The following is a 20,236-nucleotide window of genomic DNA, read 5'->3' as shown; positions in this document are numbered from 1 at the left end:
CACTTTCACTTTAGCTAGTGAATAATATTTAGAAGTTCTCAACACTTCTTAGATTCCATTACATTTCTCTTTCTTTCTAAGCTCGTTAGTTCTTGTTGAATGAAAACAATTTTAACTGCCTTTAATATATCAAGTTTTTATTTGAAGATATTCTATTAGAACTGCTAAAAAAAAAAACCTTAAACCCTGATGTGTTATGAACACAAGCCTTCTTATAATACGTTTATTTTTTCATCTAGTCATTTATTTGAAAGATACTTAGCAAGTACCAATTTTATGCTAGATATTGAGTTAAACAATGTGTGAATATGAAGAAGAATCAGATGCATTCCCTCCCTATCATGTAATATACAATCTGTTAGAGGAGGGAAGATTTGGACTTGAATACCTAAGTATATGAGGCAGTACTCAGGAATTAATTCCATAAAAGTGTTAAAAAGAGAGGCTATTCGAACATGAGAAAAGAAGCCTGATTTCTGGGTGTAGTAATCAGAGAGGAAAGAATTCATGAGAGCATTAATACCTCTCTGGTCTTTGAAAGACTCACAGAACTCTGTTAGTTAGAGATGGCTACCAAGTCATTCCATAAGGGAAAAATAAAGTGTTCAGAAGGAAAATCAAATAAAGAACAATGCATATTTGTGAACTGGTGATTGGTCTGGCTTGGCAAGGGTGTCTAACATAGAAATAGGAGACTAGAAATATAGACTTACAACTGGTATGCACAGGGGTTTGTTGTTTTTTTCTTGGAAGACAGTGAGGAGCCATTGGGAAAATTTATGGAGTAGAACGCCATATTTAAGTTGTTTCAGGAAGAAATTTGGCAAGCAGGATACAAAGATATTTAGAAGGCACTACAGAGAGGAGGAAGATTAATTATAAAGCTACTTTGACTGTTCAGGGGTGAGGGCATAAGAGAAGAATAAAAACATGACTCTTGGAAATGGGAATGCAGCCAGGGATTCAAAAGATACGGTGGAAGAAAAAAAAAGTCAATGGGATATGGGAACTTCTTAGATGAAGAAGTTATATATGGGAGAGAAAGTCCCATGAAGATTCTGAAACACATTGATTTTTAATAAGAAAGCTATAGAAGGTTGCCACAGACAGAACTTAGTTAAAAGAGGAAAATGGCTGGAAGGAAAAAATAAATAGAAGCGGCTAAGTGTACAGTGTCCCTCTATGTGGTGAAAGGAAAGAAAGAAAAAGGACAGTAGCTTCACAGAGGACTGCAGCTGGGAGCATAATGATTAAGAGCACAGAGGCTGAAGCCAGTCCTGAGTCCAAATTCTGGCCCTGTCACTTACTTGCTGTATGATTGTAAGCTATGTACTTAAACTCTGTAAGCCTCAGTTCTTTTATTAGTGAAACAGGCATAAGAACAGTATCTATCTCATGAGTTGAACAACTGGCATCTGTTATAAATTCCATTACATTTATTATAGTAAAATTGCAAGCTATGTCGGAACAGCACATACAGTAGGTAGAAAGAAACAGCCATTAGTTCATTCATTTGGCTGAACAGTATCAACTGAGTGCCTACCAAGTGCCAATCTCCATTTGGGGTACTGAGGATATGACGTGATGAAAGCAGGCAAAATTCCTGCTCTCACAGAGCCTGTACTACATAGGGAAAACACATAATAAGTAAGCAAACACAATAAAGGAAGTAAGATAGTTATACACATTAAGAAACACAAAGCGGAGTGAAGAGGGTGGATAGAGACCAAGGATGCTCCTAGGAATGGTCAGAGAAGACCTATGTTCCTTTGCAGTGGTGGCAGTTGAACACAGACCTGAATAAATGAGGGAAAAGTCTACTAAATATCTATGGAAAGAAATGCCAGGCAAAGAGGACAGTTACACGTCACTGAATTGGAATGTGTGTTATTGCCAAAGTACAGAGAGGAGAGCTATGTGGCTGAAAGAGATTATAGAGAGGAACAGCAAGTGACAGTGTGACAGGCATGCCAGAGGCTGGACCACATGGCACCTCTTGGGCAGGATGAAATCGGTGGATTTTGTGCCACATGTGATGGGAAGTCAAGAGGAATAACATGATCTAATTCACATTGAAAAGCTTCGGCGTAGACGACTTACTGTAAGATCAAGAGCTCAAGAAAAGAGAACAGTTACAAGTTTACAGCTATAGTCTACAATCTATAGATTATATTTGCCATCTAGAGATGGTATAGCTTGGATAAGAGCAGAAAAGTGGAGGTGGGAAAGAATGGTCAGATTTGGGATGGGTTTCGAAAGCAAGAACTATCAGATTTGGTGGAAGACTGAATTTGGGATGTGAGGAAATCACAATAAAGAAGTATGAAACTAGAGTTTTTGTTTTATTTTGTTTTTTTTTTTTTTTTTTAAACAGGAATAGATGATTAAATAGTGGTACCGTGTATTGGGAAAAATAATAGGAGGATCAAGTTTGGAGCTGGGGAGAGGGAATTATGGAAGAGCAAGATTTCCATGTTGAGCTCACCTGGCTTGCCTATTAGCCATCTGAAGAAGGTGAGTCAATATTGTATATGGAAATTGATGTGGGTTTCAGGAAGGGATTAATCTAGGGATTAAATTTTGTGATTCGTCAGCATGCAAATGGCATTAAAGCCATCGGTATTAGATGACACCTTCTAAGAAGCGAGCGTGGATAGTAGACAGCAGTTTGCAGACTGAACGCTAGGGTACTCTCTGTCTCTTGAGAGATGGGGAGAAAGGACGAGTAAGTAAAGGACTAAAAATGAGCAGGCAGTGGGGCCGGAAGAAAACTGGGCACATTTAGATTACAACAGCCAAGTGAAGAAAGCATTCCAGGAAAAAACAGAAGCTATGTCAAATTTTGCTGAGAACTGGACAACTGAGCATTTGGTAAGAAGACGTGGAGATTACTGAAATCTTGGCAACCATGGTTTTAGTAGAGGGACTGTGGAAATGCTCTTAAAACTAATAAAGAAGATTAAAACAGCAAAAAGTAATTACAGACAACTTTTAAGAGAGTTTCTCAGGAAAGGGGAGGAATGGGCTAGTGGTTCCAGGGAAGATGCTTTAACAAGGGAGTTATGAGATAATGCTCATATGCATATTGGAGTTATCAGTAGGAAGGAAAACTGATGATGCAAGAAAGGAAAGGGATAATTACAGAAGAGTCCCTAAGTGGGAATGAAAGGTTGTCCTCAAGAGAGAGAGCCGGTCTTGCAGAGAAACAAAAACAGATCACTAGATTTGAAGGGTAGATAAGGATACCATTTCTAAATGCTTCTCTTGGTGATAAAAGAAGCAGGCTTATTAGCAGGGACTGGGGAAAGGAAAGAGGTATTGAGTCAGAAAGGAAAGAATAGATATAAGATATTCATCTTATAAAGTGAGACAGTGAATGATGTCTCAATGAATGATAATGAATGATTTCTCTCAAAGTGAGAAAAATGACTGGTATTTCCAAATAAATGACAGTTCACCTTGAATTTGTTGTCATAAATACCCAGTGAATAGGCTATATGAAAGTGAAAGTTACTCAGTCATGTCCGACTCTTTGGGACCTCGTGGACTATACAGTTCATGGAATTCTCCAGTCCAGAATACTGGGGTGGGTAGCAGTTTCCTTCTTCAGGGGAGCTTCCCAAGCAAGGGATTGGACCCAGGTCTCCCGCATTGCAGGTGGATATTTTTTACCAGCTGAGCCACCAGGGAAGCCCAAATAGGCTACATATCTTTCTTCAAATGAAGTCAGCTGTCAGGGTTCATGGTTGATGTTGGTGAGGAGCTAATTTACCAGGGTTGAGTTTTTTGGGTAGTAACTATGATAGGGAAGAAGAACCAAGGGAGATGAGGCTGTTTACAAGGGATGGAGTGAAGTGAAGTCACTCAGTCATGTCCGACTCTTTGCGACCCCATGGACTGTAGCCTACCAGGCTCCTCTGTCCGTGGGATTTTCCAGGCAATAGTACTGAAGTGGATTGCCATTTCCTTCTCCAGGGGATCTTCCCGACCCAAGGATAGAACCCAGGTCTCCCACATTGTAGACAGACGCTTTACCGTCTGAGCCACCAGAGAAGTCAAGGGATGAGCCACAAGGGATGAAAGGTAGTAATTAATGCTGGATTGGAAGTTGAGTTTAAATGGAAATAAAGACATGAGGAAGGCCAGGGATAATGGGAAGGTTGCAGAGTTAATGGACTGGAGGTCCTAGTGGGATTAAAAATTTGTTAGCAAGGGGCCTCTAAATGAGAAAAATAATACTGTGCTAGAAAAAGAGATGACAGAAACTGACATTCTGTAACAGGTACAATTATTGGTTTCCTGTGTGACATGGAATTGATGAATTGAGGTGGGAAAGAGCTAATATTGTAGGGAACATCAGGAACTAACATCAGATGGATTATGTGCATGGATACTGTAATTACCAAGATTGATCATAGAGGTAATTGGAAAGTGATTCACAGATACTAATATCTTCAGTGAAAATGGGAGTAAGACAGAAAACTTCAACATGAAGGGGGTAGGAAGTGATTATTTCAATATTTGTTTCAAGAGAGCTAGATTATTTAAGTCTGAAAATTAGACTTATTTTTAAAAATCTATGAAGGTGGTTGTTAGAATAAGATCAATAATGACAAAACTTCCATTCTTTTTAGATAGATTCATTTTCTATACAACTTCTTAAATATGTATCAACTGATTGCCCATAGATAAATCACGTGGTTGTGTAAGGCAAGCATAACGAACAACAGAGTGAAAATTCTAACTTCTAAATAAAAATGATATGATTTTAATAGTTCTTCATTATGTCCATTTGCCCAGAAAGTTCAGAGAAAACTCTAAGTGGGTTTTGATAGTTGATAGAGAAAAGATATACAAAGCTGTATAATATAATATACAAACTGAAGCTAATATAATACTGCAAATCAAGGAGGAAATGCCCACCCATTGGAGTATTCTTGCCTGAAAAATCCCATGGACAGAGGAGCCTGGCGGGCTACAGGCAAAAGGGTTGCAAAGAGTTGGACACGACTGAGCAACTAGGCATGCATGCCTCATGTTAACGTGATATTGTTCCCTTCTCCACTGTGGCACCAACTGTTACTCACCAGGATTGCTGGACTGGGCATCCATGGGAATCATGAGCTTGGCCCGGGTGGCTCGGCGTGCAGCCAGTGACCTCTCCAGAGTGGACATGGAGCTGCCTGCTTCTTCTGTGTCTTGACCTAAAAGGAAAGCAATACCCTTGAGTATTAATGATGCAACACTTAATTTCTAGCCAGGAAGCCCATGCCTTTTTCATTTCACTGATGCTTTAAATAATAATATCTACTTTTTTGTTTATCAATATGCTCTCATTGTAGAAACGTTAATAAAATTTACCAGAACCTCATTAACCAAAAAGAACTATTATTATTTATAATTTCCACACATGCATATATATATATGTGAAAGCAAGAGAATATATACTAATATATTTATTTTTCAAAAATGGCATTACACCATACATACTATTTTGTAGTCTTCTTTAAAAAGTAACAGAAAAATCTTTCTCTGTCAATAAATAAGTCACCAGTGTAATTTTTAACAGCTCCATAATATGCAACTGTATGAATTAACCACAATCTTGGCAATTTATACTTACGCCCCAAAGACATTAAATCTTACTATAAAAACATGGGAAATAAACTACATTCTGCAAAAATATGGTTAGCTCTCTCGATACAAATTTATTATAATTCTATAAAATGTCACATTAAAGAGTCATAAAAATAATGATACGTGCAGATTTGAAAATTGAATAAAAATATGTGTTGAAAAGTAATACTGAAATTCTGAATACTATATATCAGTTAAAAGTATATGATTCATTGACATGAAGTTTCGTCTGTTTTTTTCTTAAATGAAGTATAGTTGATTTATAATATTATATTAGTTTTAGGCATATAGCATAGTGGTTCAGTAATTTTATAGATAATACTCCATTAAATTATTCAAAATAATGGTTATAATACCCTGTGCTCTTCAATATATCCTTGTCACTTATCTATTCTATATATAGTAATTTCTGTGTCTTCACCTCATACCCTATTTTTGCTCCTCTTCCCTTTCCTCTTTCCACTGAAAACCACTAGTTTGTTTTCTATATCTGTGAGTTTGTTTGCTTTTCTATATACATTCATTTTACTTTTTTAGATTTCACAAATTAGTGGTATCATACACTATTTGTCTTTGATCCATTTCACTAAGCATTTCACATTGCTACAAATGACAGAATTTAATTCGTTTTAATGGCTGAGGAATATTGCATTGTATATGAATACCATAGCTTCTTTATCCATTTGTCTGTTGATGGTCACGTGGGTTGCATCCATACCTTGGCTATTGTAAACAGTGCTGCTATAAACATTGTGTGTGTGTTCAGTCTGTGTCTGACTCTCTGCGACCCCATGGATTGCAGCCCACTAGGCTTCTCTGTCCATGGGATTTTCCAGGCAAGGTTACTGGAGTGGGCTGCCATTTCCTACTCTAGGGGATCTTCCTGACACAGGGATCAAACCTGCTATGAGCACTGGGTGCATGTATCTTTACAAATTAGTGTTTTTGTTTTTTCTAGATAAATACTCAAGCATAGAATTGCTGGATCACATGGTAGTTCTATTTTTAGTTTTTTTCAGGAACCTCCATACTGTTTTCCATAGCAGATGAATCGACTTACACACCTACCCACAGTGTACAAGGATTACCTTTTCTCCACATTCTTGCCTACATTTGTTTTTTTGTAAACTTTTTGATGACAGCCATTCTGACAAGTGTAAGGTGATGTCTAGTTGTGGTTTTGATTTGCCTTTCTATTAATTAGAAATGTTGAGCATCTTTCATGTGCCTATTAGCCATTTGTATATTTTCTATGGAAAAAAATGTCTATTCAGCTCTTCTGCCCATTTTTTAATTGGGTTGGCTTTTTTTTTATATTGAGTTGTATGAGCTGTTTATATATTTTGGATATTAGCCCCTTGTTGGATATTACCCTTGTTGGTAATATCATTTGCCCCTTTGGATATTACCCTTGTTGGTAATATCATTTGCAAATATATTCTCTCATTTAGCAGGTTGTCATTTCATTTTGTCAATGGTTTGCCTTGCTGTGCAAAAGTTTTTAAGTTTAATTAGGTCTTGTTTGTTTATTTTTGCTTTTATTTCTTTTGCCTTAGGAGCGTGCGTGTGTGTGTATGCTAAGCCGCTTCAGTCCTGTCTGACTCTTTGTGACGCTATGGACTGGAATCTGCCAGTTTGCTCCGTCCATGGCATTCTCCAGGTAATAATACTGGAGTGGGTTGCTATGCCTCTTCCAGGGGGATTTTCCTGACCCAGAGACTGAACTCACATCTCTTACGTCTACTGCACTGCCAGCCTCCTGAATCCCACCTGGGAAGACCTACCTTAGAGGACAGGTCCAAAAGTTATTGCTGCGATCTACGTCAAAAAGTGTTCTGCCTATGTTCTCTTCCAGGAGTTATATACTTTCAGATCTTATTAGGTCTTTAACCCATTGTATTTTTGTATACAGTGTGAGGAAATGTTGTAATACCATTACTTTACATGGAACTGTAAAGTTATTCCAGGACCACTTATTGAAGAGACTGTCTCTTCTTCCTTGTGTATTCTTGCTTCCCTTGTCATGACCATAGTATAACTGACCATGGGTGTGGGTTTATTTTCGGGTTATTTATTCTGGTCCATTGATCTATTTGTCTGTTTTGGGGCCAGTACCATGCTGTATTGATTGCCATAGTTCTGTAGTATAGTCTGAAGTTGGAGAGTCTGATACCTTCAACTCTGTTCTATTTTTCAAGACTGTTTTAATAGTTCAAGGTCTTTTGTGGTTCCATATAAATTTTAGGAATATTTGTTGTATTCTATGAAAAATGTCATGGATATTTTGACAGGGATTGCATTAAATTTATAGATTGCTTTGGGTGATTTGGGCATTTTGATGATATTAATTCTTCCAATCATAGTTTTGTCCTTTTAACAAGGACGTCACCAAGAACACTTCATGTATTGTCAAGTTTAACAAACAGGATCTCAAGTACTGCTTTCCCTATCACTACAGAGTTGGCGAGAAGGTCCTCAAATTAAAGACAAATGGGCAAAACTATTTTCTCACTCTGAATAAAATGGCTCTCCTTTGGAGTTAAACATTTCCCAAGACTTGGTAAGAGACATCAAAATCTGTCTCACTGACCTGAAATGTCATCAGAGCATTTATATATATAATGAGAAGGAAAATCAAGAAGGAGGTATCCTAGCAATCATTAGCAAAACCTTCTAAGGCCTGAGAGACAATTTTATTCCCTCCAGTGAGAGACAGAGGTGCTTTTCTTCTCCTTATGGCTAGGATAAAATGAAGCTAGAATAAAAGACACCTACAGACTCTTGAGGTTACTGCCAGAGAGATCTGCCTTTCATTTATTCCCTGGGTAGAAGCTTATTGAGGCAGCAGGCTTGCTGGTCTACCCTGTGTCTATTCAAACAGATAAGAGGTAACTGAACAAAGCACATCTGAGAGATGAGCCAGTGTGGATTATGAGCGCTGTCACCACGTGGCCTGTCAAAGACAGAGGAGCTTCCTGTGGGTCACATGGGCAGCTGGAAAGTTGGTCAGGCTTGAGAGCAGCTGACCCTCCAGAAGACCAGTGAGGTGGACAGGTATATCTGCTTCTGGGGGGAGAGGGTTAAGTCCTGACGAGGTATCTCAGATCATGGAATTGGCCAGAGGAAGCATCCCACAGGTTCCCGTAAATAATTCATATTGTGTTTTATAAGAGGCTGAGAATCTGGGTGCCACCTGAGGTCAGCCCACATCCCCAGAAAATCAGTGAAGAGCTTGAAACTGTGCTTTCTTCCCTCCCACCTTGACTTTCTCCTTTCATCTTTTCTTTATCTCCAATGGCTGCACCCCCACAAAAACCAGGAAGAGCAGGGAGGTAAGAAGAATGGCTAAAGGCGTTTCTGAAATGGAGTAAGCTCCCTGCTTCTGTCCCACCCCCACTGCTCCATTTATTCCAAGGTGCTGGAGCATTCAGGAAACAAACTGTGAGCCCCCCAGTCCTCAGAGCCAAAAGTCTGGCCATAGGAGAAAAAGAATCTTTAATTTAAATTGCAGATTTTAATTTCTAATGGAACTGGACTGTGGTTTAATGATAGAAAGTGACAGAAAAGTTAGGGACTCTGCTTGAGATATCACTTAAGGTCTAGAAAAGGAATATTTAACAATAAAAAAAAAAGTCAGCAATTAGAATCTTTGTTTGAATGACACTGTGAGAAAGCCTAGTCAACCAGCTACACTTTTAATCAGTTACAATATTTTAATTTGGTTTAAAACAGCAATTCAGACAGTATGATACTGGCACAAAAGTAGAAATATAGATCAATGGGATAAGATAGAATGCCCAGAGATAAACCCATACAGCTATGGTCAGCTAATCTATGGCAAAGGAGGCCAGAATATACAAAGAAGCAAAGACAGCCTCTTTGATAAATGGTGCTGGGAAAACTGGACAGCAACATGCAAAGGAATGAAATTAGAACACTCCCTAACGCCAAACACAAAAATTAACTCAAAATGGATTAAAGACCTAAAACTTCAAAGCTTTTGTGCAGCAAAGGAAACCGTAAGTAAGATGGAAAGACAACCCTCAGAATGGGAGAAAATATTTGCAAATATAGCAACTGACAAAGGATTAATCTCCAAAATATAGAAATAGTTCATGCAGCTCCAAAAAACAAACAATCCAACCAAAAAATATGGTTGGGAGTCCTTTTTAGACCTAAATAGACATTTCTCCAAAGAAGACATACAGATGGCTAACAAACACATGAAAAGATGCTCAACATCATTAATTCTTAGAGAAACAAAAAACCAAAACTACAAGGGGGGTGGGGGAGATATCACCTCACACTGGTCAAAATGACCATCACAAAATCTACACACAATAAATACTGGAGAGGGTGTGGAGAAAGGGGAACCCTCTCGTACTGTTGGTGGGAATGGAGACTGATACAGCTGCTATGGAGAACAGGATGGAGGCTCCTTGTATGCATGTGGTTCAGTCACCAAGTCCTGTCTGACTCTCTGCAACCCCATGGACTGTAGCCCCCCAGGTTCCTCTGTCCATGGATTTCCCAGGCAAGAATACTGGAGTGGGTTGCCACTTCCTTCTCCAGGGGACCTTCAAGATGCAGCGTCTGAACCTTACAATAGCCAGGACATGGAGACAGCCTAAACGTCCAGGATAAGGAGAATGTGGTACATATATAAAACGGAGTATTACTCGGCCATAAAAAGGAACAACACTGGGTCACTTGTAGAGATGTGGATGGCCCTAAAGAATGGCATATAGAGTGAGGTTAAGTCAGAAAGAGAAAAACAATATGGTATATTAATGCATGTATGTGGAATTTGAAAAAATGGGTATAGATGACATTATTTACAAAGTAGAAACAGAGAAACAGGCATACAGAACAAACATATGGCTGCCAAGGAGAAAGGAGGGGGTAAGGGATGTACTGGGAGATGGGCTGACATGTATGTGTATGTATAGATACACACACACTATTGATACGATGTATAAAATAGACGACTAACAAGAACCTGCTATCTAGCCCAGGAAACTCTACTCAGTGCTCAATGTGACCTAAATGGGAAGGAAGTCCAAAAGGAAGGAGATGTGTATATAGATAGCTGATTCGCCTGGCTGTACAACAGAAAATAAGAACATTGTAAAGCAACTATACTCCACTAAATTTTTTTTTTTTTAAAAGCTAAATTGTCTGGAGAAAAATAATCCAGATAAATGAATGAGCATTTTTTATTGAATCTAATTATTTCCATAGACAACTGATTCATAAGGATTACTCATACAGTTGTATTTTCCAAAGTCTATTTGGATTATTAATATATTTGGCAGTGGTATAATACACTTCTAATTTCCTACACAAAAAAACCAAACCAAAATAAAACCAGCTACTGATTCTGAAAATACCCAATGAATTGACCAAGTCATTTCTTGATGAGGGTATTGGGTTGATTATGCAACTTCCCATAAGCATTTTTAAACTATAAGGGCCCATAGAAAGTGAAATATCCTAATAACCATTTTCTGTTTATTTCTTTTTTTAAATTTTACTTTACAATACTGTATTGGCTTTGCCATACATCACTATGAATCCACCACGGGTGTACACGTGTTCCCAACCCTGAACCCCCCTCCCACCTCCCTCCCCATACCATCTCTCTGGGTCATCCCAGTGCACCAGCCCCAAGCATCCTGTATCCTGCATCGAACCTAGACTGGCGATTCATTTATTTCTAAGTTATTCCTGGACATGGATTGTTCTGCACCAAATCATTAAACAGCAGGCTCTTTTTTTTCCCTTTAGATCACTTTGTACACCAACAGAGCCTTCAGGGAGACTCCATTTGACTAGGTTAGTGAGTTTGAGCAAGCTCCGGGAGTTGGTGATAGACAGGGAAGCCTGGCGTGCTGCAGTCCATGGGGTCGCAGAGTCAGACAAGACTGAGTGACTGAACTGAACTGAGTGATCATATAATGTGATTGTGTGGGGATGACAGTTGATCTCCATGGTATTCAAGGCAAAGTAACAGAATAGTTGATGTTTTCATACTTCGAGTGTCCCTGAAGTGACTTTTTTTAAAGCAAGGGATTGACACAAAATTTAAAATCAACTTTTCAAAGACACAGGGAAGTAAAAAATGTACAAATGCCTTCAAATTTTGCCTTGACAAAACTTCTGTTCAAGATGTAACAAAATGTGTTTGGTTCATTTAACCTCCACATTTCGAAATGTCCTAACTGGATTGCCTCCTGTCTCTTAGAAGTTTCAGGAAGCATCACAATTATACAAGGCAGTTGACAAGATGATAGAATAAAAAGTAAACCCAGTGAATCAACCAAATTTACATCAGGTTACTTTAACTGTTGGTAAATGACCTAAGAATGACTGGCAAGTCTAAGTCGTTTCAGTCGTGTCCGACTCTGTGCGACCCCACAGACAGCAGCCCACCAGGCTCTGCCGTCCCTGGGATTCTCCAGGCAAAAATAGTGGAATGGGTTGCCATTTCCTTCTCCAATGCATGAAAGTGAAAAGTGAAAGTGAAGTCGCTCAGTCATGTCCAACTCTTAGCGACACCATGGACTGCAGCCTACTAGGCTCCTCTGTCCATGGGATTTTCCAGGCAAGAGTACTGGAGTGGGTTGCCATTGCCTTGTTCTATTTGGGATGGTATTACTTAGTAATTTTATGTACTTCAGATTAACTTGGAAAAATTCCTTATTTATGAATAACCTGCTAATTTTACTTATATTTTGTTTCACTGTTGCTGCTTTTTTACTGTATCATTCTCTAGGATATGTACAATTTGCAGAATATATTTCTGAAAAGATGACCATTTAATATGTGTCCAATTGTGGTGATAATTATTCCCATGTGTGCCTAGTCGCTCAGTCATGTCTGACTTCATTTGCGACCCCATGGGCTGTAGCCTTCCAGGCTCCTCTGTCTATGGGATTCTCTGGGCAAGAATCCTGGAGCCGGTTGCCATGGCCTCCTCCAGGGTATCTTCCCAACCGAGGGATCAAACCCAGGTCTCCCGCATTGCAGGAAGATTCCTTACCATCTGAGCCACCTGGGAAGCCCCATTATTCCTTTATTATGTTTTAAATATAATGCGTGTGTGCATGCTAAGTTGCTTCAGTCATGTCTAACTCTTCGTGACCCCATGGACTGTAGCCCTCCAGGCAAGAAGACTGGCGTGGGTTGCCATGGCCTCCTGCAGGGGATCCTCCTGACTTAGGGATTGAACGCACATGGCCCCTACCTATACTGGCAGGCAGATTCTTTACTGCTGAGCCACTGGGAAAGCCCTTCAAATATAATGTGTGGATATCGTGTTATGTATAACATACATATGTACGTTACAAAGTATCAATAAACAAAAAGCCATGATTTCACCACGGGCTTGCACACACAGAGGGCTTCGAGAGCTCCTCTGGGCGGGGTTCAGCGTGCGATGTTTTTCCTGCCGCCAGTGAGGCCAGTTACCTGAATGAGAGGTGCTTTTGCTCCCCAGCTGCGTCTCTGACTGACTGTGGCTGACGGGCGTGAGGTCTTGGCAGCTCTGGATGGGGGAGTCTCTCGCCGTCGGGTCGGTGCCTGGCGGCTTCTCGATGTTTTTCATCTCCATTTCTTCGTGATGGATCCACAGGTCCGGGGGCCGGAGGTCCTTCTGGCTGCCCTTCCTTTTGCCAACGCTGTGGGTGGCCCGTTTCCTACGGAGCACAATCAGGAGGCAGACGTGAGTACTTTATTCGATGGCTTTTCCTCTCTCTTTTTTTTTCTCAGTCAATTCAAGTCAGAAGCGAGAGAGGAAACAAAAGCACTCCCAGGAGGAACCCCGTGAAAGCGAGGCGCTGGCAGCCTGGCCCGGCTGCCTTTCCTCTCCTTCCCTGGAGCCTCGCCGCCTTCCGGAGACGCGGCGCGGCCTCCCCGGGGCCCGGCGGCCTGCCAGGGAGCGCCTCACGCCAGCGTCCCCGCGGCGGGCTTCAGCGCGAGGTGACGGTGGGTTAGATGGAGCCATATGCCGCTCTTTGGAGCCAGGCATAAGGTACCCGACGGCAACATCTGTCTAGCAGCTAAATGACCGAGTTGCTTCCAAAGGGCAAATGGAAATGAAACGGCCAGGATTTGTGCCAACAGCCAAGACTGGGGCTTAGAAGAAAGTCTGTACCTCAGCTGTCCAATTTCCTGTGCAACTGGGGAGGTGGCCCTATGAAGACAAAAAGGCTGCAGAAACACATTCTCCGGAGAATAAAATGCTTTCTTCTTGGAGTCACTAAGTGTCTGGATTTGAACACAATAAGACCCATCTTTTTTTTTTTTTAAAGACCCATCCTTTGACAAAAGAAGAAGCCATTTGGAAGTGTGCTGTAAACATCTCTTATTTTCCTCAGTAAGCATTTAGCAATCCTTAATTTGTTTTTCAGCAGCAGTCTCCTCTTGGAGCCAGTGAGATTGCAATGTTCCCTGCAGACTGAGTCAAGAACCCGATGCTTATGTTAGCCAATCTCTAGAGCAGGGGGTCGGTAAACCACGACCTGAAGGCCACATCCTCCACTGTTTACTTTTGTGTGGTTTTTCTTGTAGTTTTCTTTTTTTTTTTTAAGTTTTTACTTTTGTTTTAATTGGCATCTTGCTCAAAAGCACAGAACAGTGAATGATTTGGTGGCTCCATGATAGTTACAAACAAAATCCTTAGGTAAACAGTTACAGTATCCCACATCAGTTATTTCACATTAAGAGCAGGTTGTTTAAAAAAAAATAAGTGCTGTGTTTAAAGGGAGCACAAACAAGGTAAGCATTTTAATTTCATAACAAAGTTAAACCTAGCACCTTTAAAATATAATAAATACTGTAAGTACAAAAGTATCATTTCTGTGGAGGAGAATTCCAGTGCACCAACAGTGCAAAGGAAAAGCAGCCTTTTCAAAGCTGGAATTAAGTTTGTGTAAACACACACCCACCACCACTCTGCCTCCTATGTGGAATACGCATTTCTGCTGTGCCCTCCCCACCCAGGGCTGAAAAGAGCTCCTGGGAAGTCTCTTTTTCCAAATCATAGAAACTGCTCTGGCTTCCAGGCTATGGGCTGGGAAGATTTTGGTGTAGGGCAAGGAGATCAATGTGTTCAAGCGGGATGAGTTCTTTTACAGACGGGCCAACTGCTAACACTTCTAGCCCCCTTCTCCCCACCAGAACCTCCCAGCCCAAGGGTGCCCCTGCCTACCTGTGTGACCCCAACTTCAGAGAGGGAGTCTGAGCTCAGAGCTCTGTGCAGCGAGAGGAGAGGCAGCCTACGTTACCCACAGCTGATGCTGCTTTGCAAATGGAGCATTTTGGCCAGCTCGGATATCTACAAACACCTGTGATTCTTAACCCACTGTGACCAGTTGGTTCTAAAGTAGGGAATGAGGGTGTTAGGTGTTTCCCTTCTTAATATTTTCAAACACTAATGATTAGTCCTTTCCAGTGTGGTTTTTACATCACTCACAAAGTGATATTTTCTTTCTCTTAAGCTCTCCATCTTCACATTGAACCCTGGAGCTTCAGGTCTTACTTTAAACAAGTACATGCTAAGTCGCTTCAGTCATGTCCGACTCTTTGCGACCTTATGTACTAGCCCACCAGGCTCCATGGGATTCTCCAGGCAAGAATATTGGAGTGGGTTGCCATGATCTCCTGCAGAGGATCCTCCTGACCCAGGGATCGAACCCACGTCTCTTACGTCTCCTGCATTGGCAGGCAGGTTCTTTACCACTAGTGTAACGTGGAAAGCCCTTACCAGGGAAGTATAAAAAGAAACAATGAGAAGCAGAATCAATGCCCAATGCTTGCATTCCAGCATTACGATGAGATAACAGCTAGATTTTTTTCCCCCTAAATCATTCAGAATTTACCAACTATCCAGACCAAAGATTATTTCCAAGCAGGAAAGTTCTGATTTCAACTTCTCCACTGACCCCGTGCAGCTCAACTTATTCTGTTTCCAAATGCTCATGGAAGGACTTATTTGCTCAGCTATCCCTGGCGCCAGATGGACTTGTAGACACAAAATGCCATAAGGATCACGGTCACCAGCAGAAGGTTGAAAATGGCTCCCATCAACACCAGGTTCTGCCCACGCAGCACCGCATTCACCCGGCTCTACTCAGCGGGCTCCCCAGGGCTGGGGCTCAGGGCCTCCAGCAAGCCCAGCAGGAGGCAACACAGCCACCACCATACCGAACTCAGCATCTTCTCCGGCCCGTAGCAGTGCCTGTTTTTGTAAATAAAGTTTTATTGGAAACCTGCCAAGCTCATTCATTTGCATTGCATTGTTGAAGAGTTACAACAAATACCATATGGCCCACAAAGGCTAAAATATTTACTCCTGGGCCTTTTTTAGAAATGGTTTTCAACCTCTGCACTATAGTTTTATAAATTTTTAAATCTCTGCTTGTAGCTTCTGTTTCTCTTAAAATAATAACATTGCTTCATAAGGCAGAATTCAGACAGTTAAAAGCTAACCTTTGGCAGAAGCCCAGACAAGTACCTCTTTCTGTTTCCTCACGTGAAATGAATGGCTTAGAACATAACTGATTTCCTGTGAGCTAAATGGTTCAAACAAACTGCTCTCAGTGGAGACTCTGTAACCTATTCAAGGCCACTGAGAATGACTTTGGTTCCCCAATTGCTGGATAAGATGCTTTGTACATATTAGGCCATTAGTACATGTTTGTTCTATGATTTGCTGTGATCTGTTCATATTTCTTAATGTTTTTTGTCTTTCTTCAGCTAGGCTGATGAGGATATAAAGAAAGAAATCCAGACTTCATATCTAATTGCTGCTGCTGCTGCTAAGTCACTTCAGTCATGTCCAACTCTGCGTGACCCCATAGATGGCAGCCCACCAGGCTCCCCCGTCCCTGGGATTCTCCAGGCAAGAATACTGGGGTGGGTTGCCATTTTCTTCTCCAATGCATGAAAGTGAAAAGTGAAAGTAAGTCGCTCAGTCGTGTCCGACTCTTTGCGACCCATGGACTGCAGCCCACCAGCCTCCTCTGTCCGTGGGATTTTCCAGGAAAGAGTACTGGAGTGGGTTGCCATTGCCTTCTCCTCATATCTATTTAGTGGGAAAAAATATGTCGGATTTTCTGCTCTAATATTTTCCCAAGTATCTAAAATTTGCTGATTTCCTGGCAGCAGCCTCACACTGACTCTAGACAATGGTCTATAATAGCCCCTAGATCATTTTCTTGTGTTTAAGATAATAACTCTCTTGCTAACCATTTATTCCCTGAACTCATTTCCGTACACTTCACCGGCCCACAGGAAACGAGTTTGCAGTTCACACATAACTCTGTGTGTAATCCATCTCTGGTCATTTAGAAGAACTTCATGCCATTTTCAAACTGGGAGATTTCACCCAAGTATCTTTCTAACATATCACAATGCTAAATAAGTTAAACCCTGGTGCCCATATGACTTCATACAGAGGCACACCAATTCCCAAATCTAGGACAACATCGTCAGAATGGCCATGATGACTCAATATTTAAATAGCTTGTGGTACAGATGTTTGTCAAATAATTTATGAAACTGGAAGGAAATGATGAATTCTGGCTCCTTTGCTTACGTTCATGCCTAATTCATTCATTCATTTACCAGTCCCCATGACTTCAGTACCAAGCATCTCCAGGCATATCCTATTTTTAAAAAGTTCTAAATTTGTTCAAGGCAGAACCTTTTTAGTATGTTATGATTTATAACCTCCACTTGGAAACAAATTATTATTCCTGATAAAATGCATAAGTATTTTTCTGATGGATTTTAATCAGATCATGACCCACTTCCGAGAAGCTGCTCATCCACTCAGCTGACAGTTGTCAACAACCTAAAGACTTCTAAGCAGACTTTATTTCCTTTTTGTATATGTTCTGACAGACCATCTAACCTCTTCTGTTTTCTATAATGTCTCTTCTCAAGAGAGAAATCTCTGGCCTTGGAGAGGGCCCCCTCCCCTGCTGGTAGTAACCCAGTGGTCCATGGAGCAGGGCTAGAATAAAACTGGCATCTGCTCATAACTAAACTGTGTGGAGTTTGTCCTAAAACCTGTAGGAACAACTGTCACGTGAACCTTTTCTCTATCTGCTAGTTCCCTGACTAAATAACTGCCGCCTATTTAGTCCCCAGTTCCTCTATCTCACCACTGGAATCCTGTACAGAGATGAGCCCAGTGAACTGGTTCCTGATGTCTGGTCCTTGGACCAGCAGAACTGGCATTACCTTGGAAATTGTCAGAAATGCACATTTGCAATTCCTGCCCCATCAGAAACTTGCAAATGGCGTTGAGACCCAGCAGGCTGTGTTTTAACAGCCCTCAAGGGAAATCTGATGCACCAAAACTTTGAGAAGCACTGTCTTCAGTGAAAGAAAACCAGATTTTCTTCGTTTCGTATCAAGCTAGGTTTTCATATTAGATGCAGAACGCGTGCATGCTCATGTGTGCTGTCACTTCAGTCGTGTCTGACTCTTTGTGACCCCGTGGACTGTAGCCACCAGGCCTCCTCTGTCCATGGGATTCTCCAGGCAAGAACACTGGAGTGGGTTGCCATGCCCTCCTCCAGGGGATCTTCCCCACCCAGGGATTGAACCCATGTCTGCTGCCCTGCAGGAGCATTTGTTATGCCATCTTTCCCGCCCCAACACACACACACACACACACACCTTTTTTTCTAGGTACCAGTAATCTTGGCTTCCAAAAATAGCTGCACAGTCTCTTCCCATCCACGTATTCTTGAATAAAGGCAGAGCAAGGAATCTTCAAGGCTCTGCCTGCTCTTTCTCATGCTATGGCAAAGCTTCCACAGCATGATCAAATTCTGATTTGTCCTATCTATGGATTTCTCTATCAGTCTAGATAGGTAGTAGTCATCCATCCATCCATCCATCCAATCTTCTGCCCACAATGCCTTCACAGTCCTATTTACTTACAAACTACTTAAGATCCCTTCAAATCTATCTTCTTCAGGAAACCCTCCTGACCAATTTAGGTCAGTATAATCTTAAAATAGCTAAATCACGCCCGCTCATCTTTCTCAACACCACTCACCTTGCATTGATAACTATCTGTCTAACTGACCTGACCAGATGCTCCCTGTGTGTGAACTGGTTTCCTCCACTGAAACAGGAGCAAAAACTCTCTTTACTCCCCTTCTCCAACATAATTCATTGTTTCACAAAATGTATCCCTTTGTTTATTCAGTGAACATTTATGGATGGTAAATGTGCCAAGAAGAGAACTAAGGACTAGAAATGTGAAGATCAAAGAGATACTAGGAATTAAAAAATGAATGAAAAAATATGACATGGCTTTTGCATCACTGGAGCAAGGAGCATGCCCTGGGGCATGGCACATAAGAAAACTGAAAAAGTAGAAAGGACTAAATGGTAACAGATACAGGTAAAACACCAGGAAGTCCCTGGGAAATTGCAGAAACGTTTTTATCTCAAGAGTTAACAGCAAGCAGATTTGTTACTTTGTAGATCACACACTAAGCATAGTAATCACTTGATTACAATAATAAAAATTTGTTATTATTGACCTGGAAATATTTCAAGGTTTCTTTACTGACTCCTTATTTGCTATCTGTTCCTTACTTTGCAAATAATCTGCAACTCTAAGAAGAGTTTCTTTCTTCATTTTTAATTGGTCTGCTGGGGATGCGAACAGGTAAGAACCAAATCGGTTGGGCACCCCTTTTACTCCAGACTGTAGTACACAGTCAAATTTAATGTATTCAGACAACTCTACCCATGTGTCCATGTGGTAGTCATGTGTCCAGAATTTCCAGGATAGTCTCTTTGTCAAATATTTTGCCTTTAGTATCTATAGATACATTCTAACTTATAATAAATATTCTACATTTTACATTTTAGCCAGGGAAATAGTATTACTTCATTAAAAAAGCCCTGAAATTCCCTATCAATTTAAGCCTGAAAACACAAATTTTCTACTTCATTAGAACTGACTCAAATGTGTTCCTTTTTATAGCTGAGTAGTATTCCATTGTATATATGTACCACAGCTTCCTTATCCATTTATCTGCCGATGGACATCTAGGTTGATACAGGGCAAAGACCATTAGAATATTATAAGTATCCTCCAATTAAAATAAATAATTAAAAAAAAAAAACTGAGGGAAACACACACACACACACAACATTTTCATACTATGATATTCTACTATAATCTCACTAATTCAAGATGTGCAAGGGAAGTCTCTTCAAAGTAGTATAAATTCAAGTTCATAACCAAAAAGGAAATGTAAAGTTATTTTTATTACATGGAAATTTGAATCTAAATGCTACCATGAGATTCTATAATTCAGTAGTAGTCCTTGTGGAATTTTGGTGGTAGAGAGTTGATAGAAAGTATTTATTCCCACTTCTTTGAGGAAGGGCTTCCCTTCTGGCTCAGCTGATAAAGTATCTACCTGCAATGTGGGAGACCTGGGTTTGATCCCTGGGTTGGGAAGAACCCCTGGAGAAGGGAGAGGCTACCCACTCCAGTATTCTGGCCTGGAGAATTCCATGGACTGTATAGTCCACAGGGTCACAAAGAGTCAGACATCAC

The 20,236-nt window shown here is 40.7% G+C and overlaps 1 protein-coding gene across 1 annotated transcript in view; it reads right to left on the bottom strand.

The window, feature by feature from the left end:
* Positions 1-20,236, bottom strand: part of DCC (DCC netrin 1 receptor) — an 827,169-nt gene that overhangs the window by 72,340 nt on the left and 734,593 nt on the right. The window contains exons 24-25 of the mRNA XM_052660382.1: positions 13,108-13,334; positions 5,088-5,204 (exon numbers count right to left, since the gene is read on the bottom strand). Of these exons, the coding sequence (XP_052516342.1) occupies positions 5,088-5,204; positions 13,108-13,334 (344 nt within the window). The remainder of the gene's footprint in view (positions 1-5,087; positions 5,205-13,107; positions 13,335-20,236) is intronic.

This window comes from Budorcas taxicolor, chromosome 22, assembly GCF_023091745.1.
Source record: "Budorcas taxicolor isolate Tak-1 chromosome 22, Takin1.1, whole genome shotgun sequence".
Lineage (NCBI taxonomy): Eukaryota > Metazoa > Chordata > Mammalia > Artiodactyla > Bovidae > Budorcas > Budorcas taxicolor.
Note: the sequence above shows the minus strand (reverse complement) of the source record. Positions and strands in the feature narration are given on the sequence as shown.